Raw genomic sequence first — 13,670 nt, forward strand, 5'->3', positions numbered from 1 at the left:
ATTCGTGGTCCATCAGTACAGGAACAAGTCCTCGATCATGTGCAGCAAGATACTTCACATGAATATCAATTGGTGAAGGAACGAAAACCCCGTTCTGTTCCAACAAGAACGAAACGTTCTGGTCGCGTGAATCGTCGCACGATTATTGAAATTCATTTTGAAGTGTTGGATGAATGTCAAAAAGGGGACACACAATTCAACCAGAAGGATTTTCTGGAACTTTTGGTTCAAGAATTCATGGGATCCGAATTAATGGAAGTAGAACAGGTTCCTAAGGAAGAAGTTCTTATGGAACGTGTTCCTATTGAAGAGGTTCCAAGTTTAGGTTCCGTGTTTATGGTTTAGGGTTCATGGTATCAGGTTCACAGTTTAGGGTTCACAGTTTTAGGGTTCACAGTTTAGGGTTCACAGTTTTAGGGTTCACAGTTTAGGGTTCACAGTTTTAGGGTTCACAGTTTAGGGTTCACAGTTTTAGGGTTCACAGTTTTAGGGTTCACAGTTTAGGGTTCACAGTTTTAGGGTTCACAGTTTAGGGTTCACAGTTTAGGGTTCACAGTTTAAGGTTCACAGTTTAGGGTTCACAGTTTAGGGTTCACAGTTTAGGGTTCACAGTTTAGGGTTCACAGTTTAGGGTTCACAGTTTAGGTTTTATGGTTTCAGGGTTTAGGGTTCAGGGTTTAGGGTTTAGGGTTCATGGGGTTCAGGGTCCAGGGTTCAGGGTTTAGGGTTTAGGGTATACCGAACAGAATTTATTCGTCCGATTTTCGAAACCCTAACAAAGTGCGGAAGGAAAAAATTCAGCCCTTATGTAATATGAAATAAAAAAAATTTCCCATTGCAAAAAATTAAATCATGAATTTTTTTTTTTTTTTTTTTGTGTATATAATTTTTTAGCATGAATCATCACATTTTTTGTAATTGTTTTAGTAACATCTTATAGTGATTATTGTATAGACATGGTTTTTATGATTATATAGAACCATTATATTTTTTTTTTACACGAAAAATATTATGAACACAATGTACATTTTTTTTTTTTTTCCCCCATTATTTGCTTCTTTTTTTTTTTCTCTCTTTTTTTTTTTTAATAAAGTTCTAATTATATTAATGTTTTAACGTTCTTCCACACTTTTTTGCCACGGAAACCGTAATGTAGTGTCCGCGCTGGGGGGCACGGGCGCTCGCGCGCGGATGTCCCATACATTTTTTTTTACGAGAACAAGATATAACACCTATTGGGGGCAACTTTTCGCAAGAATGCCAACAAAAAAAAAATTTTAAAAGAAAAAGGAAAAAAGAAAAAAAAAAAGAAGAAAAGGAACAAAGAAAAAAAAAAAGAAGAAAAGGAACAAAGAAAAAAAAAAGGAGGAAAAGAAAAGGAATGAAAAGGTTCAGGATTCAGGGTTCAAGTTTCCATGTTTTAGGGTGTAAGAACAACAATATATGGCCTGGTATTTAGATGTTTTACGGGATGATTCTTTTTTTTTTTTTTTTTTTCAAGAACAAATAAAAAGGAAAAAAAAAAAAAAAATGCGTGTTTTAAAAAAAAAAAAAATGTGTTCTAAAAAAAAAAAAATGTGTGTTCTTAAAAAAAAAAAATAATAATGTTTTTAAAAAAAAAAAAAAATGTTTTTTTTTTTTCTAAAAACAAAAGGGTGTTCTTTCACCAAAAAAAAAAAATAAAAATAAGGTTGCAAACAAAATAAGAAATAAATGTGGAAGAAAGAATCTTCTGTTTTTTTTCTTTTTCTTTCACTTATATTGGTTACACATGAACATAAACAATTTAGTACAGAAAAATAATAAAAAATAATAATAATAAAATAAGAAGAAAGGGAACTTCCTTTTGTTCTTTATATTTTATAAATTGTGCGTAGTTATTTGTGTATTACTTCCCTTCAGGAAGGGTTTTTTGGGACACCCTATTTAATGTTACATTCAACGTTCCATACTATGATAACTAATATTTTGGTCCCTTCTATTATTTCCTCCTCCCCTTCTTTTTCTCGATGGTGGTGGTGATGGTGGTGATCGCGATGGTCCATCATCATTATATAAAATAGAACTGTCCTCTGTTGAAGTTGTTGTTAAATTAGATGATGAACCTGCTACTGTGGAATATTCTGTTGGATCTATTGTTGTTAAACCGTTTTCTGTGTAATATTCAGTGAAATTTTCCATTTCCGCGTCAGAATTCGGTCCGAATGCTGATCTTCTCATTCTGGTTCCACTTCCGCCTCTTAAGAAGAATTTACGTATTCCAGATGGTAAAAGATCATACTGAAGAAAATTATGAATAAAAAAAAGAAGGGAATGTAAAAATATGCATCATATATACATATACATATATATGTATATATATATACATATGCATACATACATGTACATATATATATATGTATACGTATGTATATCTATATATGTACATGTATGTATACATATGTATACACATATATGTGTATATATGTATATGTATATAATAAATACAGTCTATTCTATATATTTCTATTCTTATTTAAATTTTTTTATTTTATTATTTACTTTTTTTTTATTTTTAATTTAATTTTTTTTTTTTTTTTTTTTTTTCTAAATTTTTTTTTTTTTGGGTTTTTTTTTTTTTTGAAGGTAAAGAAGAAGGAAATAAATAATAAAATACAATTATTATTTATATTATTACACTATAATTATAGTAAACAATTATAATGAACAATTATTGTTATTACAATTACAATTACACTTTGTACTTTGTAATTAGCATTTACAATTACAATTATAGTTATGTAGTTGTAATTATGTAATTATGTAGTTATAATTATGTAATTATGTAGTTGTAATTATGTAATTATGTAGTTATAATTATGTAATTATGTAGTTATAATTATGTAATTATGTAGTTGTAATTAGGTAGTTGTAATTAGGTAGTTGTAATTAGGTAGTTGTAGTTTTACCTTGTAAGAAAGAAAAGCGCCTAATGCTGGTAATCCTATTCCGAATAATGTACCACCCACGGCGGAGCCCGTGGTGACCGCGGCGGTAGAGTCCGTAGTGGACGGGGGGGATATGTTTTTTAGGGAAGACTCTAATTTTAGTAGTTCTTCCTTCTTATGCTGAGCAAGCGTGCTCTTAAGATCATTACACCACTTTTTATCACTACTCTCCGTATCTTCCAGCTGTGGACACTTTTGCTCCATATAGTGATAGGCTCTATATGCTTGTTGCACATATTTAGAATAGTACTCAGTACAAGAAAATCCAGCGCCCCATGGATTTTTCACATATTGTTTTATAATTTCGTGGTCCCTAGTGTAGTCATATATTAATTTCATGTTATCGAAGGTGGTTTTGTCAATGTTGTCTTCTTGGTACAGATTAGTGCATTGATTATTAATACCAAATTTCACCAATTCATCGTAGGTCGCCTTCATAAGTGCGGAAAAATTATTGACGCTACCAGGTACGGTAGATATTACACCTCCTATATAATAATATAGGGGAATGCAGCGTTCACCACTGGAGGAACTGCTTTCCTCGGTTGCGCGTGCAGAACATACACCCCTTATAATTTGATTCGCGCACTTCCCAGCAGACCAAGATTCATCTAGTACTCCCCTTAATATTCCCTTCATTTTTCCAAGGGTATAATGATTACCACCATTACACTGATTTTTGATATCATTGAGTGTCCTATGCTTCATGTCTGAAGGTAAATCCTTCAAACATTCCTGCTTTTCCTATGAATGTAAATAAGGGAGGAGGGGGGAGGGTATATTTATATATATATATGTATATATATGGCGTGTGTATACAATGTGTTCTATATATATATATATATATATAATGTCGATTTTAGTAGGAAAGAATGTAAAAAAAATTCTTTATACTTGGGTCATTTCGGCCTCTAAGGTAGCCTCCAGCTCAGGAATTATGCCATATATTAACCCTAATAAGTAGTCAGGACTGCCCTGTTCACCTTGTTCCAGTGGAATTCCGTCACACATGCTCTTATTCTGGGATTCTGCACAATATTCCTTCACCTCTGCACACGCTCTACCAAGGTCCTTTAAATAATTAGTATATCTTTCACAACTAATTTTTCCACTTTCCTCCGGTTGTCCCAAAGTGCTATCTTGTGCTAAATTGTAGTAGGACAAATTATCCATTAGTTTGAACAACTCCTTCCCACTCCTATGGTTCCATTCGCTGCATTTTCCATCACCTAAGATATTCCCTAATAATGGGTATAATTTATTCATAATTGTATCAAATAGGCCCTCACCCAGCACACTGTATACCATACTCCCTAATACATAATATAGTAAATCACAACCTCCGCCTCCCTTAGGGTTATCACCATAGGCACCAAGAACGCAGCATGCCACACGTAAAATATCATGTGCTAAATTTGTTCTATCCTTGACTTCCGATACTTGTTCTTCCACTTGTTTCTTGTAACCTTGCAGATAATTCCACCCCTTATTACATTGAAGTTTCTTCCCTCCTCCACCACTTTCAGTCATTTTTTCCTAAAAAGTTAATACTTTGAAATTTAATCTTCTAAATTTTCCTTCAACAAATACATACATATATACATATATGCATATATATATACATATATACATATATATATACATATAAGTATATATATATATACATATATACATATATGTATGTCTATGTTTATGTATATGTATTATTATCCCCATGATAATATAAACATAATGTGATTTATAGAATAATTTTTTCTTATCCAACAACCATGAACCTATCAATCGAAATGGAGAACTTTTTTCCCCCCCCTCCTCCTCTTCCTTTGACTATTATATATTTTCTATAACTTCCATACATAATAAATGCATACATTTATTTATTCTTTTGTATATAGAAAATAAGTTCCTTCCCATTTCCTTCCTCTTTTCCTTCTTTCCTTAAACCCTTTCTTTTCCTTTTTCTTTTTTTCCTTTTCCTTTCTGCTTTTGTTCCTTTTTCTTTTTTTCCTTTTCTTTTTCTTTTCCTTTTTATTCCTTTTTCTTTTTATTGCTTCTTTCTTTTCCTTTACTTTTTATTCCTTTTTTTTTCCTTTTCCTTTTTATTCCTTTTTTTTTTCTTATCCTTTTCTTTTTATTCCTTTTTCTTATATTCCTTTTTTCTTTTCTTTCTCTTTTACTTTTAATTTTCCTATCCCCTAAAAATACATCTTACTTAACCTTAAAAATATTCATCCTCCTTCTCTCCCATAAGCCCTAATTCCTTATTTACTCCTTCTTTCTTTTACCTTAAACATTCCTTATTTTTATCTTCCTTTTCCCATAAACCTTTTCTATATTTTTTTCCTTCCTATACTCTACTCTAATATATTTCTTAACAACTAATATAATTTTTTCCCTTTCTTTTTTTCCTAACAACCTCTTCCACATTCTTCTATAATAATTTAATACATTCCATCGAACTTACATTTTAAAATACTTTCTCCCCCTCTCATTAATATAATTTTTTTTTATGTACACCGTTAAAAATAAATGATATATATATATAGGTGCCATTCCTTATTATGCACTAAACGTGATCATCCTAATTCACTATTGTAAGCTTATATATAATAGTTCACCTCAGGTACAGGGTTCAGGGTTCATGGTTTAGGGTTTAGGGTTCCGGGTTTTGGGTTCATGGATTTAGGGTTCAGGGTTTAGGGTTCATGGTTTAGTGTTCAGGGTTTAGGGTTTAGAGTTTAGGGATTTTAGGGTTTAAGGGTTTTGGGTTTAGGGTTTAGTGTTTAGGGTTGAGGTTTTATGGTTCAGGGTTTAGTGTTCAGGGTTTAGGGTTCAAAGTTAAGGGTTCAAGGTTAAGGGTTCAGGGTTTAATGTTCAGGGTTTAGATGTTTAGGGTTCAGGGTTTAGGGTTTAGGTTCTAGGGGTTTAGGGTTCATAAGTTTAGGGTTCATGGGTTTAGGGTTCATGGGTTTAAGGTTCATGGGTTTAGGGTTCATGGGTTTAGGGTTCATGGTTTTAGGGTTCATGGGTTTAGGGTTCATGGGTTTAGGGTTCATGGGTTTAGGGTTCATGGATTTAGGGTTCATGGGTTTTGGGTTCATGGGTTTAGGGTTCATGGGTTCAGGGTTCATGGGTTTAGGGTTTAGGGTTCAGGGTTTAGGGGTTTAGGGTTTAGGGTTTAGGGTTTAGGGTTCAGGGTTTAACGTTTAGAGTTTAGGGTTTAGGTTTAGGATTTAGGGTTTAGGATTTAGGGTTTAGGGTTTAGGGTTTAGGGTTTAGGGTTCAGGGTTTAACGTTTAGAGTTTAGGGTTTAGGTTTAGGATTTAGGGTTTAGGATTTAGGGTTTAGGGTTTAGGGTTTAGGGTTTAGGGTTCAGGGTTTAGGGTTTCAGGGTTTAGGGTTTAGGGTTCAGGGTTTAGGGTTTAGGGTTCAGGGTTCAGGGTTTAGCGTTTAGGGTTTAGGGTTCAGGGTTCAGGGTTTAGCGTTTAGGGTTTAGGGTTTCAGGTTTTAGGGTTTAATGTTTAGGGTTTGGAGGTTTTGTTTAGGGTTCCATGTTTTGGGTTTCAGGGTTTAGGGTTTAGGCTTTAAGGTTCAGGGTTTAGGGTTTGGTTTAGGGTTCAGGTTTTAGGGTTTAGGGTTCAGGGTTTAGGGTTTAGGTTTTAGGGGTTCAGGGTTCAGGGTTTAGCGTTCCAGGTTTAGGGTTTAGGGTTTAGGGTTCAGGGTTTAGGGTTCTGGGTTGAGGGTTTAGGGTTGCAGATTTAGGGTTCCGGGTTTTGGGTTCCGGGTTTTGGGTTCGGGGTTTTGGGTTCCGGGTTTTGGGTTCCGGGTTTAGCGTTCCAGGTTTAGGGTTTAGGGTTCAGGGTTTAGGGTTCAGGGTTTAGGGTTCAGGGTTTAGGGTTTATGGTTAAGGGTTCAGGCTTCAGGGTTCAGGATTTAGTGTTCAAGCTTTAGGGTTCAGGGTTTAGGGTTCAGGGTTTAGGGTTCAGGATTTAGTGTTCAAGCTTTAGGGTTCAGGGTTTAGGGTTTAGATTGTAGGGGTGTTGGATTAAGGTTTGAGGGGTATTAGAATAAGGTTTTAAGGGTATAGGAATAAGGTTTTAAGGGTATTGGAATAAGGTTCGGGGGTTATCTTTATTAGCTTTCAGGGGGGGAGGGGAAAATTTCTTCGCAGACAATGACCGGATACTACACGAAAACCCCCGATGAATGCCGCAGGCATTCTTCGTGAGGGAAAGACTGCTCGCAGACAGTGACCGGATACTACACAAACAACAAATAACGAATACAGCAGTGAGGCGTGGAAATGAAGAAAAAAAAAAAAGAAAAAGGTTGAAAGGGGGGGAGAGGATGATGAGGAGGTTTTAGGGGTGTGAGGAGTCGGACTCCGGGTTTATAAGTGAGGTTCTATGGGTGTTAGAATAAGGTTTTAAGGGTGTTGTAGTAAGGTTCCAGGGTGTTAGAATAAGGTTTTAGGGTATAGGATTAAGGTTTTAGGGGTATTAGAATGAAGTTCCGTGGTTAGCTTTAGCTGCTTTGAGGGGAGGAAGTATAGGGGGAATTCTTCGGAGACAGAAAGGAAACCGGAAACTACAGGAATCGGACGAACGGGAAGCGGCTGCTCCGTCTAACCGGAAACTCGTTATTTCGGACAAGGTTGGAAACGGGAAAACGAGAAAAAGAATAAAAAAAATAAGAAGAATGAGACGGAAAAGGAGAAGAAAAGGAAAAAAAAAAAAAAAAAAAAAAGGGAAGAGTTCAAAATTCCGCTTTCATGCTTCCGGGTTTCATTCCATAAGAACTACAATGTGCATTGGTATTTAGCTGTTTTAGGGGGAGGTTCCTATTTTTCTGGAAAAAAAAAAAGAGGAGCGTGTGCGCTCTCGCGTGCGGGTAGGTAGTATTCATATGGTATACTTTACGAACATATAAACATAATTTGTTTGCGCTCGTGAAGGGCTGTGTAGGTACTCGGCCCTTTCCCTTTTTCCCCTTTTTTTTTTTTTCCTCTCTTTTTTTTTTTTTTTTTTTTTTTCTGAGGTGCGAACTGAATTACGGCGCGCTCCGTAACAGAGAAGTAGAATGTGGCATGATTATGAATGAATTATCGGTTGTTCCATAAATGCTTTGAATATTTTGCAAAGTGTGGCTTTTTTTTTTTTCTTCTTTCTTTCTTTTTTTTTTTTTTTTCCCCATATTTTTGTTCGGAGTTTTGCGACCAAAATAGGGGACCTTCCAAGGCCATGCTTTAAAAGCGACATTTCGCAGAGTCTCCCCTTCTTCCACACGCGCGCTCGCATCGCGTGCACATCTGCATACATATATACATATATGTATCCATATATACATATGTGAATATATACATATAGATACGTATAAACGTGTATATATGTACATATAGAAAACATATATGTATATATATGTATGTATATATGTAGACATACATGTATATATGTATGCAGATGTGAACGCTGAGAATCCCTTGCACACACAGAGAACACTGACTACGGGTTCCCCATGGAGGAAGACTCCTTTAAGAACAGACTGCTTAAGCGTAACATCGACATATGGATAGAGAAGTACCGTCCTGAGAATCTAGACGATGTAGTCGGAAATCCCTTCGTCATAAATACTCTCAAGAGTATCATCGTGTCGGGAAATATGCCCAACCTGCTCCTAGCGGTAAGTACCTCCCCCACTCCACCCCTTCTGCACAATACTGTTCCACGAAGGTGGGTTCGTCCATGCTGATTTTTTTATTCCTTTTCTTTTTCTTTCCTTTTTTTCTCTTCTCTTTTCTTCTTTCTTTTCTTCTTTCTTTTCTTTTTCTTTTCTTTTTCCTTCTACTTTTCTTTTCTGTTTTCTTTTCTTTCCTTTTCTTTTCTTCTCTTCTCTTTTATTCCTTTTCCTTTTTCTTTCCCTTTCATTTTTTTTCATTTTTTTTTTCCCTTTTTCCTTGTATGGTGTCCATCTTTGGTAGGGTGCCCCCGGGACTGGGAAGACCACAAGCATTCTTTGCTTGGCGAGTGAAATGTTAGGTCCCCAAGCGAAGAAAGCTGTTCTGGAATTGAACGCCTCCGACGACAGAGGAATTAACGTAATCAGAGATAGAATAAAAAGTTTCGCAAAGGAAATTATAAGTCTTCCTCCTGGAAAACACAAAATTATCATTCTAGATGAAGTGGATTCCATGACCACAGCCGCACAACAATCCTTAAGAAGAATTATGGAGTTGTACTCTGACACCACTAGATTTGCTTTAGCTTGTAATCAGTCTGAAAAAATTATTGATGCACTTCAAAGTAGATGTGCTATTATACGATATTTTAAATTATCCGATGATCAAGTTTTGAAACGAATTGTAAAAATATGCCAAATGGAAAATATCAAGTACACAGACGATGGATTGGAAACGCTTACTTTTATAGCAGACGGGGATTTAAGAAAAGCAGTGAATTGTCTGCAGTCCACTTATGCGGGGTTAGAAGTTATAAATAAAGAAAATGTACTACATATTTGTGATATTCCTTCTCCTGAAAGAATTGAAAATTTACTAAAATTTTGCATTAACAGTGAATGGAAAAAGGCACATGACATTGCGTATGATATGATAAAAGAAGGACACACCCCTTTTGACGTTGCTCTTACATCTTCCAATGTGTTAAGGAGATATGATCTTGGCTCCGAGTCTGTGCAAATCGAGTTTTTAAAAATTGGTGCTATGGCTTGTAATACCATGGCCAGTGGTCTGGCAAGTGTTATCCAGCTGGATAGGTTACTCGCCGACTGGTGCATAGCAGCCAAGGCTCTTCGCACCAAGTGTGTTAGTTTGTGATAAAAAAAAAAAAAAAACACGTGCACATGTAACATGGACATATGAAAGGGCCTTCGTCCCTTCCATATAAGGTGCATATCATCCTTTTTTTTATTATGTTACTCCAATATGTACTACTATTTTATTATTATTATTTTTTTTTTTTTATCACTTATGGAATACCCTCCTGTGGTTCAGCTTGATCGGGAGGGGGCGCCCTTCTCCTTCCCACACCTTTCATAATGCGCCGGTGAAAAATTATGAAAAAAACTAACAAGTTTATATTTTGTTTTAATTTAAAAAAAAAAGGGGAAAAATAGCGGAACAAATGTGTGCAGGAAGAAAGGGAGGTTCACATTTTTATGCCGACGTGGCATACAAATCGCCGGCTCCGCAGATGAGGGGGCCGCTTCTGAGAGAAGACAGGGTGATAAAAAAAAAAAAAAAAAAAAGGAAAGCTTCATCCTGCTCTAACGAATAAATGAATGAGTTGGTTACACATTAGGATTGAGGGGAATACAAACATGGGTTCGCATCACATGCATGTATGTACATTCTTAGGCCTTTTGGGTAGTGGCACTACCGTGTCGCCTATTCTTGTGCGCGAAATTGCCACCATTGGGCTTTCCATTATGCGTGGTCCGTCTGTGCGATCCACTAACATTTGACCTTCCACCGTTCGATCTTCCACCTGTAGTTCCTCCATTCCTGGTCCCTCCATTATTGTTCCTTCCACTATTGGCCCTTCCCCCCATCCGCCGTTTTCCGATTACGTACTTGCTGTAAACATAATTTCGCAAGCGCTTTCCATAAATAGGAGGAAGCTTGGTTGGGTCGGCCACTTCTGCCTCTGGTTCCTTTCTTAGCTGATCCTCATATGCCTGTTCAGTGATCACGAACCCGTTGCTCTTACTTTTAACATAGTGCTGTTGCGCTCCTCCTTTCTCATCCTCTCTTCTATTGCTCTTTCCATTGTGATGCCTGTTTTTCCTATCCATCCTTATATTTGCACTTTCATTCCCATTTTTGTTTATCCCCTTTTTCTGGACCCCCTTCTTCTTTTCCTTCTTCAAGAATAAGTTTTTCAATCTATCCTTAATCAGTTTATGTGGCACGACATGTGTATTAAAATATTTTACAACTTTGTTGATGGCCCTTTTCTCTTCTTCATTGGAGTTGAAAAATTCTTTCAGCTCCTTAGACTTCAAAGATTGATAGAGGATTTCCTTTTGAATAAATTGTTTCACTCTTTTGTTGGTGCATTTGCTAAGCATGGACTCTACTCGGTACCTGTACATCTCGACCTTCTTTTGCGACACCGTCCTCTGACTTATGGTGCATATATTTTTGGCGCATATTTTTTGGAGGATGTTTTTTTCTGCGGATTTATTTTCGTTGATGAAGGAAATGCTGATCCCCTTGTTGTTCAGTCTGCAGGTCCTTCCCACTCGGTGCACGAATGTCTTTGTGTCCAGGGGCATGTCGAAGTTAACCACGCAGTGCACTCCCTGGAAGTCGAGCCCACGGTTGTACAAGAAATCCTTCTCATCACTGCTATGGTCGTCGAAGTTGCTCGCATCGTCTTGGTCGAGACCCGCTTCATCTTCCTCACACGCATCATCTTTCTCACACGCTTCATCTTGCTCACACGTGTCGTTCTGTTCACACGCATCATCCTGGTCGAGACTCGCGATGTCCTGGTTGCATGTGTCTTCCTCGCCGTGACCTGTCTCGTCAGTATCCACATCATGGGGGATGCTGTCATGGTTAATCGAAAGGTCCATATCATCTGTGTCCCCTCCACTGTGAACACTTGCAGTGTCGCCCGTGTCACCCATGTCACTCATATCGGCCTTCCCCCCCCTCCCTGCAGAATTTTTCTCATATTGAGGGCATATTAAAAAGAAGATTTTATAATTGTTGAACGCGAAAATGATATTCTGCCTTACCAAAATAGGGTGATTTGGGTTAAGGATGGAAGAAGGTATATCAAAGTACGTTAAAAAAATCTTTATCTTGTATGCATCATGAATGGTTGAAGTAAAAATAATTGACTTGCGCAAAATTATTTTATCATTTATAAGGTTGTACAGGTAAATATATTTGGTCGTTTCATCAGGGTAGAAATACCAAAATGATTTTCCTCTGAATTGATGATGTAGGAGGGGTTCCTTCAATTGGGACGGTTCAGAAGAATCACTCAACTTGCCGCTTCTAAGGGGTACATTAGTACTGTCTCTGTTGGAACTATCCTTACTATGGTGGCCATCTGGGTAATCTACATTAGCAGAGGTGCAAGTGGAGGGACTTATACTTTTGTCCAATTCTGCACTTAAAAAAACAGGGTCATGTAAAAAAAGTTTTGTCTTCTCCACGATCGTCTCCTTGAGTGTAGCAGATGCCATGACAATTTGATATTTTTTGGAATAATTTTTTGGTAAGTGGTAACTAGCCAAAAGGTTCATCCACTTTTGAAATTCTTTGCTATGCAAAATATCTGCTTCATCTACAACAAGAATTTTTAAGTTAGATAATATGTCTAAATTATACTTTTTTTTACACTCCACAGTGTGGTTGTACAGATGTCTAGGGGTAGTTACTAAAACAGTTGGATGGTCATAAAACGTTCTGTTAATATTGTGATCAAAGGACAACATATTTTTCACGTAGGAGCTTAATGTCTGTGCGACTTGGTGTATCTGTAGGCACAGTTCTTCTGTGGGAGCAAGAATTATTCCTTTATAAAAAAACTTTAAAGACTCCTTTTCATTTATGTTTGACTTCAGTATGTTCTGTACTAGTGGGATGAGGTAGGCCATGGTTTTCCCTGATCCAGTTTTCGAACTTATGATGACATCCTTCCCGTGGAGTATATGTGGAATGGCTTCCTTCTGTATTTTGGTTGGGTACTTGTATTTGAACAGGTAAAGGATTGCCTTCCTGAGCCTCACGTCTAGTAGAATGTTTTCGAAGTCGAGGAAGTTGTGCTCCCTCTCGAAGTGGTCATCCTGTTCATCCTTGCGGTTAACAGGGTTTTGTTCCTCCTCCGCTTGATTCGGGTGATCACCCTGCGTTTGATCCTCCGTTTCCACCTCCATTTTGTGCCTTCCCCCCCTTTTTTTCTGCAGAATAAAACTTCGTGCCCGCCTCGGCCTGGTTAAACCTGCTGTGGTCCGTTTAACCCTGTTCTCGCCTTTCGCAGAACACGTAACGCAGGAGGACAAATAAGCATGTATACAAATAGGTAATGTTCAAACGGTCATTTTTTTTTTTTTTTCAGCCCATTTCATTGCAGCGTTGTTATTCTGATGGAGCTCCTCACATGGCTGATGAAGTCCGAATGAACGACTCTCTTTCCCCCTTCGTTGCAGTTAAAGTTTCTCTTAATAAGTTTTTTTCTTTTTTTTCTTTTTTTCTTTTTCCTTTTTTATTTTTTTTTTCCACTTCGCTTTCCCTTTCGCTTTCCCTTTCGCTTTCCTTTGCGTTTTCGTTTTCGTTCACGTTTTAGTTTTTTTTTTTTTTTTTTTTTTTCTCTTTTCCTACTCGTAAGTGAACCTACATCAGTGCGCTTTGGAGAGGGTCTTTTCCGCGAGTCGTCGGACGACGCAGCGTTAAACTGGAACAGGCCACAAAGGGTGAAGAGGGACAGCCGGTTTATAGCGGGGGCCAGCATGTAAAAACAACCGCGTGCCAATATATACTTTTTTTGCTACATAGAATAACTCGCATATCGGGTGCGCTACTATAATTATTTTTCTTTTTCCCCTTGAAAAATTAACGCCACCCTTCTGTTTGTTTTTAACGCGCGACAGGTCTCATGCACTATAATATACATGAGTAAATATATGCTTGCATATATTCTGTATCCATAT

The 13,670-nt window shown here is 37.0% G+C and overlaps 3 protein-coding genes across 3 annotated transcripts; 1 reads left to right on the forward strand and 2 right to left on the reverse strand.

Annotated features, from left to right (window-relative positions):
• Positions 1–1,938: 1,938 nt before the first annotated feature.
• Positions 1,939–4,517, reverse strand: PKNH_1460900 (KIR protein; the record flags this gene model as incomplete). The annotated part of the gene is made up of 3 exons (XM_002262453.1): positions 1,939–2,280; positions 2,949–3,731; positions 3,882–4,517. The coding sequence occupies 3 exons, from the start codon at positions 4,515–4,517 to the stop codon at positions 1,939–1,941; spliced, it is 1,761 nt and encodes a 586-aa protein (XP_002262489.1).
• Positions 4,518–8,501: 3,984 nt separating this feature from the next.
• On the forward strand, positions 8,502–9,819 carry PKNH_1461000 (replication factor C subunit 4, putative; the record flags this gene model as incomplete). Its single annotated transcript, XM_002262454.1, has 2 exons — positions 8,502–8,666; positions 8,965–9,819. The coding sequence occupies 2 exons, from the start codon at positions 8,502–8,504 to the stop codon at positions 9,817–9,819; spliced, it is 1,020 nt and encodes a 339-aa protein (XP_002262490.1).
• Positions 9,820–10,355: 536 nt separating this feature from the next.
• PKNH_1461100 (ATP-dependent RNA helicase DBP9, putative) lies at positions 10,356–12,896 on the reverse strand (the record flags this gene model as incomplete). The annotated part of the gene is made up of 1 exon (XM_002262455.1): positions 10,356–12,896. The coding sequence occupies one exon, from the start codon at positions 12,894–12,896 to the stop codon at positions 10,356–10,358; it is 2,541 nt and encodes an 846-aa protein (XP_002262491.1).
• Between the last annotated feature and the right edge of the window lie 774 nt (positions 12,897–13,670).

This window comes from Plasmodium knowlesi (assembly GCF_000006355.2).
Source record: "Plasmodium knowlesi strain H genome assembly, chromosome: 14".
Lineage (NCBI taxonomy): Eukaryota > Apicomplexa > Aconoidasida > Haemosporida > Plasmodiidae > Plasmodium > Plasmodium knowlesi.